Below are 17,869 nucleotides of genomic sequence, written 5' to 3' on the forward strand. Positions count from 1 at the left end.
TGTTAAAAGGTCAAAATGTAAATTTGCATTGATACTTCATCTGAAGTTCCCAAGGAATTAGATCAACCAACTATATTCATATACGATTGAATTGATTAAATAGTATATATTTATATTTTATTTATTGAATTTATTTAAAAAATAAATATCGTCGATCAGTATGTAACATTATAAATCACTAGCCATACTTCAACGTGATTTAATTATTTTTACTGAAATAAAAAAAAAAATAGCCTTCGGTGGTCCTTTCACAATAAAGCGCGCTGTAAACAAATTACAAATTGCTCTGTTTATATTTTGTAAATAGTTAAAAGTCGTGAGAATAGATCAAATCAAAAGATGATGGGCAAACACTTGACAAGAACCACTTGACAGCTCTCCTCACATGGAGAAAGTAGACATCACAGAGGTCATCGGAATTCATTGTTCACTTTATTGTTGCAAGTCGTGTTCATCCTTTAATCTTCACTTCTCTTCATTCATTACTGGCAGGTTGAAATATGTCAACGTTTCATTCTTCAATTGTTACCTGGTGCAAGTTAGAGAATTCCAAAAACGTTTTACTTATCATTAAGGTGTTTTTATTTGATAATAATGGCTACTACTTGCGCTATCTATTTTTAATTGGTAAACCAAATAAATCTATTAAAATTGGTTGATTTATTGGGTGAATTCACTCAGAGATTTCCATTTAATTGATTCATTTTTTTTTAAATTGTGAATTATCCAAACCTACCTTCACTTCCTACGGCAATGAGAAAGCTGGGACACCTCCACCTTCTCATCTTTAGGGCTTTTCCCAGGATGTAAAAGAGAGATCCTCGTTCTTATTCAAAGTTATTACTCATTGAATAGTTATTATGGTTAAATAGTAAATAGTTATATTTTTGTTTGGAAAGGTTACGAACCTTCTGAAATATCTTCAGTACTTTGCTTTTATAGGCTTTGCAAGCATGGTCAGTGTAGGTCTCGCCACTGAGTACCATACCTTCTTCAGGCCCCACCTGAATATTATCAGATATTGATTATACGCTCCCCAGTCTATAATTCCTATTCATCAACTAATTACTTTAATTTTCACTTCTACTGAACCTATTCTTTGGCCTAGGCACACAAATTCTATTTCTTCTCTATATCTTTATTCCTAATTTGAATTCTAAATATCACTTGGTTATTTGGCTTAAATAATTTGTGTATAATGAGATCGGAGAGTTCCGAAGGTTATTTATTTGCTATTCAAATCTTTTTTACCAAATAAATATCACTTGCCGAAATTAAACGATCTATTAAACTGAACTAAATACTATTAAACTATTACTGAACTAAATGTTAGATTAATATAGTTTTTTTTTTTAACTAGACTCTAATGACACAATTTTGCAACTCTGCAGCAATAGATAAATTTCTCAACACTGAAAAGGTTAAAATGAAATGCACTCACACATTTTATTATATACTGGCTCCTTCTAGAATTTAACGTGCAGTATGCAGTCAATATCGTGTACTCTCTTCAATAGACAAAAAAATTATTACTTCTCAATTTTCATAGAGGTTAAAGATTAGGAATGTAATATCACTGTTGCAACGAGCAAGTTGAATTTGCTTTGATATCGTATATTAGATATCATGCTCCTGGTCCTGGATCTTACAAAAGAACACTGTGTCCTTTTAGCGCCTGTGGTTAACAATAACATGGTTTTATCACGGAGTTTTGCCTTAATAAATATAGTTTTTGTAATAAAAAAAGAAAGCCTTTACGAGAAAAAGTGATTGATGCTCTTAAGAGTTTTTGTGATATAAAATTCTATTATAATTAAAACGTTTTGAAAAGTAGGTCAGTCCATGTAAACCGGATTTTTTAATCAATTAAACTCGAAGGAGCCAAAATGAAACTCATTTTATACTTAATAAATTGCTGATATCAGTATCTGGATACGGAATCCATGCAGACACAATGCTGCCCTGCGTTCAATCTTCAATTCACTTAGCTCGCTGCCTATTAGAAAAGAACAGAAGGCTTAGGAAACTTAATTAATTAGAATAAACTGGTAAGCAATAGTTTAAACTGAACTAGACTATTCAGGTACAAAATCTTTTTTATTTCTATCGGAGCCGATGACGTTTGGACAAATCTAAATTACGATCTGTTAACAAACTATAGCAATGCTTAAATTGTGAAACTGCAACTACTTTAGTCGATATTAATTTATGGATTTTCTTTTTCATTAAAAAAAAATAGCACTGAACCAATCTTAAATGTATTTTGAGATTTTAGTATGTTTTTTCATGCAGTTTCATTCCCAAAACATATTTTATTCCGTTTTACATCTTTGGAATCTATTGAGAATTGAACCAAGAACTCTTTAGGCAACATGCTTTCCTTAAATAAATAAAAACATATTTTAAAAAAACGTAATGTGAATGCGGAATTCTTGATGCTCTCAATCTTGATACAAAAGTTCTAACTGAACTTCTAAAATCATCTAACTATAGAAACAATCTCCGTGCAAATAACAGGTCAGACTTACTTATCAGATACTTATCTCATATTCTCATCACTTACACGAGGATGGACTTGGTAAATTTATTTATTTATTTATTTGTGATGGAACAGTTACAATAATGAATTATTAGGTACAAAAAGAACTGATATAAATAGATAAACTTATTAAAAACAAAAAACTACAAAATAAATTTTAAACTAAAATTAATTTCAAACACAAAGATAATAATGCATAAAGTATAAAATGAGCATTCAAAGCAGTTGATTCTTGCACTATTCTAAATCAGTTATCTACTTCATGTTTTGATTTTTTTTGTTTACTGTATAGTAAATTGACTAAATTCTAGCTTAAATTATCTCTACATCTTAACATAACCGGTTAGCTCAAGCCATAGATTTGTTTAGTGGTGCGTTCTGGTGACAATTACACCAAACTCATTGAGTGTAAAAAGGTTTTTTTCATTCTGTGAGTAACATGGAAATTAATTCAATATTATAAGAGCACAATAAATTCAGGCACTCATGACTGAACTCACCGAGAAAAATATATAATTTATAATTTAATCTACCCGCTAGTTTCATGTTTTGTAATGGACTCCCTACCACTGCATATAAACCGTTGTATATATTGGTATAATTTAAGTTTGTTCATTATTAAAGTCTCTTCTGTTAATAGAGAGGGGGAAACACAGTTTTATATCTATATAATAGAATAAAATAACATAATAAAATCCGAAATCACAGTCGGCCAGTTTTACAGGGGAATGTGTCAGATTCCCTTTACCATTTTTTTCTGTAATTGACAAGCGCATGCTAAATATAACTTCACTTAAGCTGCAGACACGGATAATCACTTTGTAATGCTCAAAGAGAAGATGGTAGGTAAATGAGCAAATAGTAAAGAAAAATGTTTTTCTAATAATACTTCTTATCAGAAATATGTCTCACCGCAATTAAATGTAATCCGATCGAAGTAGAATATGTCAAGAGTTAAGACCATTATATCACTTAACTTATTAGCGCTACTAAAAATCGTATCGAAAGAGTTGCCTGTATGACGATGTCTGGGGCAAAAATTGGCTTTTTTATAACAAGTACTTTGCCAAAGTTGCTTCCAAAGTGTGAATTAACCGACAGCAAGGTTTATTTAGAATTCCTCTCTTTCTAAAATAAATCGTACCTTTCTTTCCAACATTTACTTATATTTTTTTCTGGGCTTGCTTAAGTGATAACTTATTTCCCAAAATACCTTTAAACATTTTCCTCATTTCAGTAACAAACAGAAGGAAAGAAAACAATAAAACTGTTATTTTTTTACTGAGAAGGTGAATGCCCATAAATAAGATTAAAGGAAGGAAAATGTCATTGTAAAAAAGGAGACATATTGCAATGTGAGAACGTTACACAATGACTAATTTGGAAACCATTGTTATCTAGTTTTCAGAAAATTCTCATAACTTAATTTTCGTAACAGTTTACTACTTACTGCCAGTACTCTAAATGGTTCACTAAATTTTAAACTAGATTTTTACTTATTATTAACGAGGCGGAAACTGTGCATGGATCATTATTTTATAAATAATATTATATTGCTGTTCCTGTTTGTGTAGTAAGTAAAATCTAAAAGATAATAATGCTCTTGGTCAAAAACTGCCAATTAGAAGTGTAAATATGCTTCACTTTACGAAGATCTTTTGAAGATTACCAGCAAATACCAAAACCTCTGCAATTAAATATTCCAAAATTGTTACACTGCTAACTCCAACATCTTCTATGGCTAGTCGTCCTATTTTTAAAATGTCTATGAATTGGAAGTGTCACTGCACCCATAAATATCGCAGTTTATTGATATTTTCTCTCAAATGGCCACCACTATTTTCTTTTAACTTTGTTATTGCGTTTCAAGTATTTCTATAAATATTATTTACAAACATTATCTCGGAAAAGTATGATTAAGGCCACTTCTAGAAATCAAGGGATTAGCCTTAAGTCAAAGACAAGTCTTTAAGTCTTCGAAGTCCCATGCTTAGTGAAGTATAAGGACTTTTTATAAAGTAATTAGAATTAAATATAATCTAAATTTGTGGCTTACATAGAGTTCATATCACTGAATAGATTTTCGTAGCTTTTAGCGATTTTTTACGACAATGATACCTTTAAAGTTAACATGCATAATATTGAAGTGAACTACTTTTTAGCAAAAATTATAAGTTAAGCTACCGTTTAAAGTACCATTTAAGAAGAATCTACAATCTTATCAGTATTATTACAGATAAATGCATTGCTGGAAGAAGATTCCTTGACTAAAACTGCCACTTTACCGAAAGAATTTGTTTCACTTTTCGGCGATTTTCTTGAAAATAGATCTCACGATTTTTTATTTTATACAAATCGCATTTCCATTACATATACCTACAAAGCAATCAATTTCTATCTACTTCAATCTATCAATTTCTTGAAAGTATTTGGCTACGAGTATTTGAAGTAAATTCCTATCAGTTATGAGTAAGAATCTGTAAGAATTGCAGCAAGAGAAAGTTGTCTTTCAACTAGATTGTTTCTCCTTTGTAAAGGTCTTTATCGTCTGAAAAAAAGTTATAAGTTATCGAAGAAAATAATTCATTTATAAACAATTTCCTTTTACAAACAACCCATGTGATATAAATATGAAGTAAAAAATAATTTTTAAGTCAGAAAAAAGGAAACAATTTATTTATTTAAATAATCTCCTAATGGTCTCCGAAGTGTGGTCTTCGCTTTCTAAATCCGACAAGCTTCACTTTTGGACATGAAAGTACAATTTACCTGGCAGTTTTATAAAATTTTAAGGTCACCCGGCATTTAAAGTCAAAAACCTCATAATTGCTCTCGATTTCTTTTGACAGGGTCCTCTCTGAGGATAGCTTTTTTATTTTTTTTGCATTCTTATTATTATTATGTACTCTTTTTGATTATTTTTTAAACCTTTTTCAACTGCATAAATAGTAAAATTTTGTCAGCTTCTTTTCATGAAAATTTCAAAGATTTCTGATACTGGGAATTAATCAGATATTTAGTTCATTACTAAAAGTTTCGTACCTTATTCAAATAATCAAACTAATTGTTTCTTAGAAAAATATCTACAAATCCGGAATTATTATTCTTATTTTTCAAAATGGGTTTTAACATTAACGTACTTGGAAGGTAGATTTGAAAGTATCCCAGTCAATAAAGATATATGATATCGGAAACCGTCAGTTAAAAGCAATCAGGAGTATAAATTAGATCTGTGGGTTAAATGCAGCGCCGATATATCGTCTACATGTTTGAAAGTGAAGTAATAAGTGAAACCGTGACCGGATCGTGTTTTCATGTTCTCCAAATCGTGTGCAACAAATCAAGTGCGTATACACGTGTGTATGTTTTCTTTGCGATAAGATTTGTGAATTTAGTCGAATAATGAATAACTTAGTTTAGAACAGCAAACGCTAGCAGTAATTTCAAAAATTTTAACCGTCATGCCTTGCTTGTTCTGTAATAATTTGTCCATTTTTAAATTTTCGTCGGTCATTTTGACTGAGGTGTAAATATTTAGCTTTGTCAGGGAACTGACTGATAGATTAATCCCAGATCAGCGAAAAGGTATACTGTAAATTTCCGATCCTATGCACTAAATAAAATTCAAATCAATACTGGGGGAATCGAGCCTTGGAATACATTTTAGCTGGATGGTCATCTTTATCTCTCAACGCTTTCCTGCAAGATTGAAATTTTTTGAAAAGAAAAGTGGAAATTAAATGTTTGTACTACATCCAGAACATGATTATTCTCTTGCTTCACAAGTTTGTAATTTAGGGGAAAGTACTAAATTAAAAAGAAAATATCTAGTACGTATTAGTTTTTACCATAGAAGGTGGAGGATCTGTTAAACCTACCATGATGCTAGTAGGAGTTAATTGTTCAGAATGTAACAACAATTTAGCATTGGTACCTATCTTTACACCATTAACCTATTTGAAATATACTCAAGTATTTCTTAATATTCAAGATTTCTTCTTGTACTTATTTACAAACAAAGTAGCGCTTTCAGAGAACAGCTAAAATTGTTAATACTGATTAAAGGTGTGTACATAAAAATGATTCCCGAAAGCTTGAATGCTTGAAAGCAATTAAAAGTTACTCAAATTGCAAGCAGTTACAGAGCTATTGTATTTAAATTCACCTTCAGGTAATTCAATGAATACTTTAATAAAGTTCATCTAATGATTGAAGAACACAATACAGTTTTAATCATTTAAATTTATTTCTAAGAATCATCTATTAAACAATAAACAACGCAATATAATTTCTCCTTCAAATCATGACATGATTGTACAATACATGCTCTTTTAATGTTAAAGTATCCGATCCGTATTTTAGATTTTTGAACAAACGTCTATTATTTTAGAGACATTTAATGTATTGTCTATTTGAGCATTTATTTTCTTTTAAGCCTTAATTCTATGATTAAAAATGCAGATTCATGCCAGGATTTTCAGAAAGAGTTTTCATTTTATCTCAAACAGTCACAAGAAAAACAGTTAATATCTTTGGACCTAACAACATTTGCAAAAACAGTTAATCTTTAAAGTTAACACAGTTAACATGAAAAAATGTTAAAGTGAAATTAACTTTGTAATCAAAGTCAATATGCATTGTTAATTAGTCAGCATAAGCCCTGAGGATGACTTAATCCCAGGTCAAAAGTTTTGGTACATAGAAAGTAAGAACAAATCACAGTAAGGGCAATTTACTTGTCTGCGCTAGGGGTCGGTAACGATTATAAAGTTTTAACGATATACTTTGGGCTTCTGTAATGGCCTTTGACAGAGTTGACCACTGTTTGATCATTCACTAACTTTACATTATTCGCTCCTAATTTGGTTTACATCGCATTTCATGGTAGATCTAATTATAAAATGATCTAATATATATTTCATGGATACCTAATTATAAAACTGAAATCGACATTTTCAATAAAAATAACTTAATTGTTCCTAAAGGGTGATTACTTGGCCCTTTTCTCTTCAAATTGTACATGAATGATAATTCTACATGAATTTTGCCCTTTTTGCTGATGATTTAAAAATCTATTCCACCATATGTTCCATTCAAGATGCTGATTTACTTCACCATTCTCTGAATTATTTGCCAATAGATGTTACCATTTGTTAACAAAATGCAACTCAACACAAAAAATGAGAAATAGTTTCTTTTACTTGATATTACTCGTATGTTATCATGGACTGTTAACGAAGCAAACAGAATTTTGAGGCCTCTTTTACGGAACAATGTAATAATGATCCTCAGGTGATGGTTGCCTACTACAAAGTTCTAGTACGACCTGTTATATAATATTATTCTACTGTAAATATTGTCCACTAGAAAATATAAATTTGACACTGTCTAAGCCAGTCAAATAAAATTCCTACATCTTCTTTTGTTTCGGGTGATTGAAACATACTTAGATGCAAACCACTATCTTAAATAGACTGCTTGTACCCTCGCAACTTACTGAATTTCTCCGTTTCAAAGTCAGTATTATTCAGATAATGTTCTACTTAAAAAGTGCTGACAAACTGTCCATCCAAAATTTAACCTAACTCTCAGACTAATGGAATCAATCTATGAACTAGAATGTGGTGTTCTACAAATTTCATGTAAAGAAATTTAAAATGGTTCAATTAATTTTCATTAAAATATATCAAATATCGATGAGTTATTTAATTTAAATATACAATTTAAATTGAATTAATTATTTATTAAATACTTTTCGTTTAGCTTTGTATATGGTTTGTGCATTCTTTGACTTTCATTTACTTTCATCTACTTTTTATTCTTTTATTTTATCAATAAGAGTAAACATAATTTAAAGAAATGTTTAGTCGTTGTTTGTATAAGCCAACTGTTTTTAGTTTATAGTTGTTTTTTCAATAGCATAGTAACTGAGTATCAACCCGAGTGTATAAAATAAATTAATTGTGAGTTATTAAATTCAATCAAAGAAATTAAGTACCGCAATAAAAGTTACGGTATTCAATACCTATCCTGGCAAACCATTCTGAAATCATAATTGCCCCTCTTGAGTGATAGCTGTTGATATAAAGGTGCTTCCATACTTACTGTACACATTCAAGGACAGCATATGATAAGTGTAAGAGCGACATTTCAAAATGTGCTTCACGATTTCTTGATGCTATCATGAAATCCTGTGAACCCCTCAGGTCCATTTTTTTTAACAGATCGTATCTTATTAATTATAAATTGTCACTTTTCTAAAAATAAGAAATCAATTATGTTAATTTAAATCCTCTGGTTCTTCACTCACAGCTTTATAGATTTTTCCATTAATAGAATTTGTATCTTTACAGGGATTTCTCGAGGCAAATCTAAAATGTTTCTGGGATGACAGCTTAGTGGCAGCAGTGAGAGGACTAGAGTTCAGAGGCTACGTTTGTCCTGGTGTACTTTTGGTGACTGGTAATCCACCGACGCTACATTTATTGAGATCAGCTTGGTCTAGAAATGTCCTTAAACCACCTCCAAACTATCGCATTACACTTCTGGGTTAGTATTTCATTAAAATGTTTAATAACACTGAAAATTAACATATCTAATACCATGAAATACTATTTTTTCATTTAAATACGTAATATATTATTAAATTTTGATTTTGTTTTTTTTTATAAAATTATGATTTCATAAAGTTTGAATCAGTAAATCAATTTGTTTTTCAGTCAAATGAATAAATGATGAAGTAAATCTTTTTATGGCTTTATTCACTTCTTCTTTAATGCTGTTATTCTTATTCATGTAAATAAATAAATAAGTTTTTTCTTCATTTAGAATCAAATGAACTTCTAAAATACAACATAATTTTGGAAATATAATGCAAAAAATAAATTTTGACATGAAAATTTATAATCACTCTGATCGCCAGAATGGCTTGCGTTTCCACTTAATTACATGTAAATGCTTGAAATACAACATTAAAAAAAATAAGCTAAATTAAAAGGCAATACTATTCTGAATTATCAAACAATACTCTTACACGTCTAAATAAACGAAAAAAAAAGGAACATGTTTTATATGAAATGTGTGCATAAATTAAGAAGTTCTTTATTGAATTAAGTCTGTGTTGACGTGCCTATTTATAATAATTTGGTCAACTGTTTCCATTCAATTGGCCATCTTAAAGTCGGCTAAATTAACTAACCGCTCGGCTACGGTTGCATTAGCTGTACGGGCAGCGCCACTGGTTAGCGGTTGCTTGGCTACTGTGGCACTGCTCACTACTAGCAGTAAGAAATTTTTGTAAAAAATAAATAAATAAATAACCCTGAACTTTCTTTCTTTACCCCAAAAACTGAATTGGTTTAATTTAGTTTTTACTTTACAATAATTTCTGCAAATACTCGTACATTGTAAATATATTTACTGCGCTGACTTAACCGGTGTGAATTAGAATCAGAGATTGTAACTTACTTTTGTAAAAGGCGACAATTGAAAACTATGAAAGTATATAATAAAAAATTAGTAAGATTTTGTTACTAAATTTCGATATTGCGTTTAGCAAGACTAATTAAAACTTCTTGGTAATGTGTTCTCAAGGGATGGTGAAATTACAATATTACATTTATTAGTTAATTATTAAAAAAGAATATGAAACTTACAAGACTATTGCTCTTCCCAAGATTCAGATTAATTAGGTATACTGAAGTGATATTTCTCCCGGTTGTTCAATGAATTTCCCAAAGCTTTCGAATCTAATGAAATTCTTCAACTACTGCGTAATCAATCTATTTGCCCCTTATAAACTTATAATACTGTTTTACTGTAATTTTTTTTTTTTTAAATAACTTTATTTATAATGACATCCCTCTTATGTGAGTAAATCAAGTAGTTTGGTTCTCACAAATAAGTTCTTAAATAAAAAAGAATTTTAAAATAATTTCATCAAGTAGGACATATGGAAATTCAATCCACTATTGAGGAAGTTTCTGTTGAAACTGAAGTAGAAAATAAAAGAGTTCTTCTCCTCTATATGCGTAATTCTTTTGAAAACATAATTATTAGCAATATAATGATAAAACAAATAATTTTAAAATAATTTATATATTATATAATGATGAATATTTATTTTAATAAATCTATTATTTTTAGGTGATGTAGAAGATTGTACAGTGTCCAAAGTACGCCAAGCTGGATTCACGCCATTAGCAGATGCAGTTTGTTGGGTTATTCTTCAGTTGGGTTCATCTGGACAAAATGCAGTACTTGATTCGATACGTTCAGCTATTATTTCCAGTTTTCCTGCAATGCAGCAACCTACTTCGAATCTTCTTTATGACACCTTAGCTGACCTAATGGCAAATAATAAAGTAATTTATTAATCTCCAAATAGTTTTAAATAAGGTAAATACAAGTTTTCAGGAACCAGGCTGGAGAATGTCCAGGAAAGCACAATCAAGCTGTTGTATTAGTTTTTGAAAATTGTAAAATTAAGAGAATCTAAAGAGTGTTCAAGTGTTTCTATCTAGAAACAAAAAAGTAACAATGTCTAAGAATATAAGATTCTTCGTTTTCAAATATAGTTTAACTTTAAAATAATAATTTATTTGATTTATCTAATTTTTATAATGACTTATTTATATACGTTTAATCTAATAAAATAATTTTCATGTAGTTATTTCGAATTCCGAGTGACAAAATTTATTATCCGTATTGTTTCAAATTATTGTGAACGATTTTTTTTTGTGTAGATAATAAAATAAGAGATCTATTTTTAATGCATTTATATTTTGAAAAATAACGAAGAGTGAAATCATAATTAGTTGGTTAAAAAAACAAATAGTTAAATAAATAGATTTTTATTTATTCTTTTGTGAATTCTTTGACAATTGTTGTTTCATTTCTGTCAGAGCAGTATAAAATGGAAATTATTTGGTGGGCCTCTTCTATCGGTCTAGCATATCGTGTTTTTATTTTTTTATGACAGTGGATTCAGCATATTGACAGATGCTAGAAATCCTTGGTCTCTTCCATGCGTGTGTTGCAATAGAGTTGTTAAACCAAGTATTCAATTTAAGGTAGAAAAATATACTTATTAAATTTCTTATTCAATCACGTATAAATTAATTTTATACCCTTAATTACGCGTAATAAATCTTCCTTCCCGGTAATAGAGAAAAATACTTAACCCTTCCTAGAAACAAAAAGAAGTCTCATCAATCTCAGTGAAAAATATAATTATAAAAGAAAAAAATTACTAGAAAAGAAAAATGAGTATGAAACAAAAATCCGCAAATAAATTTAGTAATTATTGGGAGAATTACAGAAGACTAGTTTTCTGTATGTTGGATATTCATGCAATTGTTTGATAATTTTTCTTCACAATTATTATTACTTTTTTTTTTTTGCAGGTATACCAAACTTCCCAAGGATATTTTGTGGCTACTCCGGACAGTTTACGGCTGGGTGAAGCAGTTGGCGCCCGGCCAATTCTTATGACGCACACCGAAGCAGCCACAATGGTGCATGGTGAGATAGTGACTATCAGGGAAGGCGCTAAAACTCATCAGTCAATACAAACCAATTTAGCTGACGTAATTTGTGGAGGTTAATTTTGCAATAATTTTACAAACTCTTGATGGATCATATTTTTCCTTGAGAATTACTTTAATAATTTCAAATATTTCAGGCAACAAGAGTGATAAAATTCTATACGCAAGATCGCCAACTAAAAGCACCTTCTCTAGGAAACTGGAGAGGCGACATTCAATGCGCTTATTAGGAAGTTCAAGAAAATTATCAAATCTTCATAGGGCGGGATCAGTTAGGTTATTGCAAAACAGCAACACTGAATCAACTAGTGAGTGTTTGTGATATTGAGAATTATTATTATTACAAAATTATTTTTAATAATTATATAACATTTTTGCTTCAGAAAAGTGTTCACTGCTTTCAAAGCTGTTCAGGTGGCCCAAAAGGCAATCACATTCCACCGCTCCACTGTCTACTTATTCATCCCAATTTCCCCCTCAAGAGTGGTTCAACTCAACGGTTTTGCATTTGCAATCAGTCGCTACACAAACGCAAACTCAGGTAGAATGTTCTAGGATTGTCAAACTAAATAATATTTCTCTGGGAAAGAGGTTAGATCATAGACGAAGCGTTTGACTGCGGAGGAAAACCAGTTCCAATCCTGAATTGGATTAATGGAGTGCTGTAGTAGTTCTCTCTCTTACTTGGAGACTGTTCAGCTTTCCAATCGACAATGCTTGAAATGCTCATATTAAGTCATATTAAATTTGTACGCGCTATGATAGCCGGGGAGAGAACGTAACTTCAGTGCCGTTGTATTTGCTCTAGGATTTTGCTAGAATGTTCATAAGAAATTAATAATCAAGTATGTTTGCTATCCGTCTCAGTCCATCTATCCTCCTTATTGGTAGTTGAACTGAAAATGTATCTGGACAGTTAAATATTGTTTTACTTTTTACTACACTTAATTTATAGTAACATGTATTAATCTAATCCTAAAATTAATGCTATTACAGGTAAAGTCTGATGGAGATTGGTCCGAATGTGGTACAATCCGATCAAGACGAAGGTCGCTGAGTACATCTCGCTTACCTCGTCGTCAAAGCAGAGCACCTTCTGTTTCACCATCAAGGCCATCTCCACCTTCCACACCGTCTTCTTCCAAAACCGTACTCTGCAATACAACTCCAAAAGCATTGTCTTCTGCGTCATCTGGCTACAATTCACTTCCTCGTTCGCATAAATCTAAAGGGAAATTACCACCAAGTGGCCCAAATACTCCAAAATCTTCTCAAAGACATATTTCCAAAAATTCAATAAAAGTAGAAGTATCTTCTTCTCCAACCATTGAAGTAGTTTCTGATAGGAAAATAGATACAAGAATGACTGCATCAATTAATGATCCATCTGCAACTATGACTACTACAATAAATGGTCCGAATTCTACAAAAATTTATGTTCAGCAACAAAATTCTCCTATGAGATCAGTGATAACTTTGGAAAAAGGAAGAAAATTAGGTAGAACAGTCAATGAAAAACCCTCTCCTAAAGAAGAATTGGACAGGTCAGTTAAAACTGACCTAAAAAGAACGAGAAGGCCAACTTCTGTGTACCAACAAAAAGATGCTGTGGTAAAAGATACTGTTGACAAAAATGAAGTTACTAACGGGCATATGGAAAACAATTTGAAAATGAAATTTCCCTCATCAGAAACCATTCAAATGGAAGAAAAATTGTTAATCACCGGAAATAAGAATAACAAGAATTTATGTCAAAAGAAGAATGTCTTTGATCCTTCCAATTTGGCTTTAAAATCCGGCAGTCTGATTGATGTAGCAGATTTTTCCTCTAAAGATGAAAGAATGAATAATATAAGAAAAGCTTCATTTCCATTTACTCCTATACAGAGCACGCAAAGTAGTGATAAAGTCTTAGAAAGTTTGAGTTATAAAAATATTTTGAATGAAACTCTACGCGACAATAGCGTAAAAAAAGATAGCAATAGTTTTACTTTCATTTCACCGAATAAAATAAATCCACCAATTGCAAAAGGTAGTGAAGTTCCTGAAAAAAAAACTGAAACAGATGTATGCCCTTTTCCGTCTTTAAATGATTTATCCCTACATTTTACATCAATTGCTGCACAGAATATCTTGAAAGGAGTAAGCATTAATTCAATTGATACTTTAGTTGAAGTAAATATGGCAGCTGAAAAACATAAAAATAAAGATGTCACTATACATTCAGATTTGGGAATTGTTTAGCTAAACTATTTACTTGAGATGAGCGAATGGAACCTCCCTTAACGAATTAGTTGGGCTAGCATCCATTTGTGCCCTGCGATTTCCTAGCATTTATGTTTCAATGTAAATACTAGGGGAATTGATCTAAGTATTTTCAATTATTATAACCATTTTAGAGCTAATGATTAAGTTTTATTAGTTTTTTTTTTTATTTTCTTATTAATAACTGAACATGTAAATATCTTTCCAAAATCAAAATTTAAACTAGATTATATTAATGAACCATTTAATTATGTAATTTATAACTTAAGGATGAAACAACGAGGCCATATATTTCTATCAATGTAATAAAAATTCTGTATATATTCACCAACTTATTTTATTTAGTTCTCTAGTGTTTCACTTTCCAATTCTGTGCATAAATGTCTTATTTTGGAATACCAATGATCCCTGTGCCAAACAACTATGTGAAATAAAACATAGGCAAGTTTACCATGTATAAAAAAAATAAAAATAAAAAAATCAATATAAAAACATGTAAAATATGTGGCATTGATATATTTTGTACATACATCTTAATACATTAAATAAAAATAAAACTTACACATAGGTGTTACTAAAAAACAAAATATATATAAATATAGTTGTCTTTATTGCCTCACTTTTAAGCAACATTGCTTTTATTCAACTTACGACAACAAGTTATTTAAGGAAAATTTAAGAATTTAAAAAAAAAAAGAACCGGAAAAATGTTTTTAGTCATTAATCTTCATGTAATGTAAGAAAATTGTTGGAACCATTTTCGAAAAAATCACAAATATTACATAAAAAAAAAAATCATTTTAGATTAATAAGTAAAAGATTATTCTGCTTTAACAAATTCAGAATTTTGGTGAACAAGTTGATACTTGTTAATCCATGATCATGTCTGAATTATAAACGTACTGATTACTGAAATCGCAATGTAGAGAACAGCTTCTTTGTTTCATCCCACCAACAACTTCATCAGTTTTTAATATGAACACACTCACGTACTAATGATGAAAAGAATCAAGACATTGCGCACTATTCAAAGTACAGGCTGAAGTCAGTGTCAGTTTTAGCCGATGTAAGTGGGTCACTAATTGGTCTTTTAAATAAAGGTAAGTTTGAAATCCGTATCGGTACTGATCAGTTTTATTATGATTATAAGAAATTAATGTTCAGCAGAAAACAATTTAATAATCTTTTTTTTCTTAAAGTGATTCCTTATTTAGTTTCTTATCCAGTTTCTGAATTCTCTCAGTGCCTTGCCTTGTAACGCATTTTGTCTGATGGAAACTTATTTATAGATGTAAATTTGTGCAATTATGGATACCCACATCGAAGATAGCGCTACTATAATTACCCAAATATATTTACTCTTTACTAAAATATAAAATTCTCTGCAACATTAATTCTATAACTGTCTCCTAATTAAGGTGCAACATCATTATAATGTCAGAAACACAAAATAACTTTTGCTTTTTTCTATAACTTATAATAGCATCAAGGCTTGGGCAAATTTTTCTATGTTAGCCTCCAAGTATCACAGGATTAATTCTACTTTTAAAAGATTTTGGCTTATTTATATACTATATACAGGGTGATCCATTTAAAACGCACCAATCGCTAATAACTTTTTATGAAAGCGGAATTTCGGAAAAAAAACAGGAAGTAAACTATATATTTATTTGGGTCTAGTTTTCAAATTTTTCATCCCCTGTATCTTTATTTTTGGCGGAGTTACGGCTAAAAACCTGATTGGGGTTTCGTAAGGACCACTGGTTTTGACAATGATTATGAAAACTACATAAAAAAACTGTGAAAAATGACGTTGACCCCGTTTTGATATCCGTAATATTTGTCGAGATATTTAAGATCAAAGTTACAATTTTTTCTATTCGTGAACGGTTTTCAATATTAATTTTACACCAGAAATACACGTTTTGGGAGGTCCTCTGATTGCAAAAAATGTTATTTGTGACGCAGAGTAAAAAAATAATAATAATTGAAGATTTTAAAACATGTGTGTGTATAATATGCATTTGTAAATAATTTCTTTGCAAACAACGAAACAGTCGACGTTGTGTACGAGGAAGTCATACACGATGATACACCAGTGGGTGATCTCATTTATCTCCTTTAAAACCTTAGGAGTTGAAGTTAAAAAATTCAAATTTTCTTCACTTAAAAACAGAAACAAAAAATTTAAAAAACAGGATTTGAAAATTATCTTTAATATTTATAATAAATTTGTTTTTTGTTTTCGTTAGAATTATTTTTAATTTCAGAAAAATGCATGAATATTCTCTATTTAGTGGTGCTTTGTAGAACTGCTGAAGAATAGTAGTTTTTGCAAAATCGCTAGATAGCATGAAAATACACGTTTGATTGTTCTTTAGTCTTTTGGAATCCCAAAAGATTATATTTTATTTCACATAATTCGATTATGTTATTACTTATTTATTTTATGTATATCTCAAGCAGTAAATCATATTGAAAACTAAAAAAAGATAAACTTAGTTAAATACCGAAATAACTTCTTCTTCTTTTTTTTAAAGCGAAATACTAAAAAAAACAACAAACTCATTAAATACCTCTTTATTTTAATTGATTACTATTTTTTTCATAAGAATTCCATTTCAGCTTCGGCAAGCGTAGCCTGGCAACAATGTAACAATTAACTCCCAGGTCCTGGTTCATTTTTGATACCCAGACGATTTTTCTCTCTAGGCCCTACTACGTTATTGTTACTATTTTGAAATGGATGTAAGAGTAAAGAATTCAAGGGTTTTTGAACACAGGCACTCGACACCTTTCCTTCTTCTTCGTAGGCAGTAGCACTGTACATTAGCCTCCTACTGAAGGCCACTCCTGAGAAAAATGAAAACTCCCATCAGCTGAAGCATCAACTTTATAAACGTTAGAATCAGGAGGATTTGGTTTTCAATCAAACTCAAAGATTATAAAACATAATATTTATGGGGAAGGTGCCTTATTTACCGCAGAAGAGTGTATAGAGTAACTAATCAAAAAAAGGGCAACGCATTTTTTTTTTTTTTGAGGGGGGTTAATATTACAGTAATTTTTATGGCTCTTACCCAACTTTAGTGAATAAACATTCCCAATTATTGACCATAAATTACAACATAATTTCCTCCTTGCAATATTCTTGCTCCATCTTGTTTTCATCCGTGGTTTCAGTTTTGGGATGTTTTTTATGTGGATCAATTTTATAAGTCAACGTTGAAATTCTTCCACCTATTTTTTTTCTCTGATGTAAATAAATGAGCAAATCCTGATAAATCTTCACAACTTTAGATGTGTTTCCGTCGCCCATGATACACCATTCTAAACGAGGAATTTTATGGCAGCTTGAAATGAGGAAGGGAAAATGGAGCCAGAATGTAGCTCTACATTCAAAGAATCTCACAGCAATTAGTGTTTAGACTGTAAAGTAATAGCATTCATCAGAAATATGTTTCATCTCAAATTCACTTTAATAGTGAACAGAGCAAAATGTTTGGCCAGTTGACCTAAA

General features: G+C 30.4%; 1 protein-coding gene and 1 long non-coding RNA gene across 5 annotated transcripts in view; one reads left to right on the top strand and one right to left on the bottom strand.

The window, feature by feature from the left end:
• The window catches only part of ko (Stork-head domain-containing protein knockout), a 260,788-nt gene extending 245,833 nt beyond the window's left edge, over positions 1–14,955 (top strand). For all 4 annotated transcript variants that reach the window (XM_074133530.1, XM_074133549.1, XM_074133540.1 and 1 more), the window contains 6 exons: positions 8,893–9,088; positions 10,685–10,902; positions 11,944–12,139; positions 12,222–12,392; positions 12,468–12,625; positions 13,081–14,955. In XM_074133530.1, the coding sequence (XP_073989631.1) occupies positions 8,893–9,088; positions 10,685–10,902; positions 11,944–12,139; positions 12,222–12,392; positions 12,468–12,625; positions 13,081–14,328 (2,187 nt within the window). In that variant the 3' untranslated portion in view covers positions 14,329–14,955. The remainder of the gene's footprint in view (positions 1–8,892; positions 9,089–10,684; positions 10,903–11,943; positions 12,140–12,221; positions 12,393–12,467; positions 12,626–13,080) is intronic.
• A 1,958-nt stretch (positions 14,956–16,913) lies between these two features.
• LOC141457127 (uncharacterized) lies at positions 16,914–17,864 on the bottom strand. The gene is made up of 2 exons (XR_012460207.1): positions 17,430–17,864; positions 16,914–17,202 (listed from the first exon to the last, which is right to left on the bottom strand). It is a non-coding gene; the product is annotated as an uncharacterized lncRNA (long non-coding RNA).
• Between the last annotated feature and the right edge of the window lie 5 nt (positions 17,865–17,869).

Source organism: Rhodnius prolixus, unplaced genomic scaffold (assembly GCF_049639745.1).
Source record: "Rhodnius prolixus isolate KJV_2025 unplaced genomic scaffold, Rpr scaffold_1, whole genome shotgun sequence".
Lineage (NCBI taxonomy): Eukaryota > Metazoa > Arthropoda > Insecta > Hemiptera > Reduviidae > Rhodnius > Rhodnius prolixus.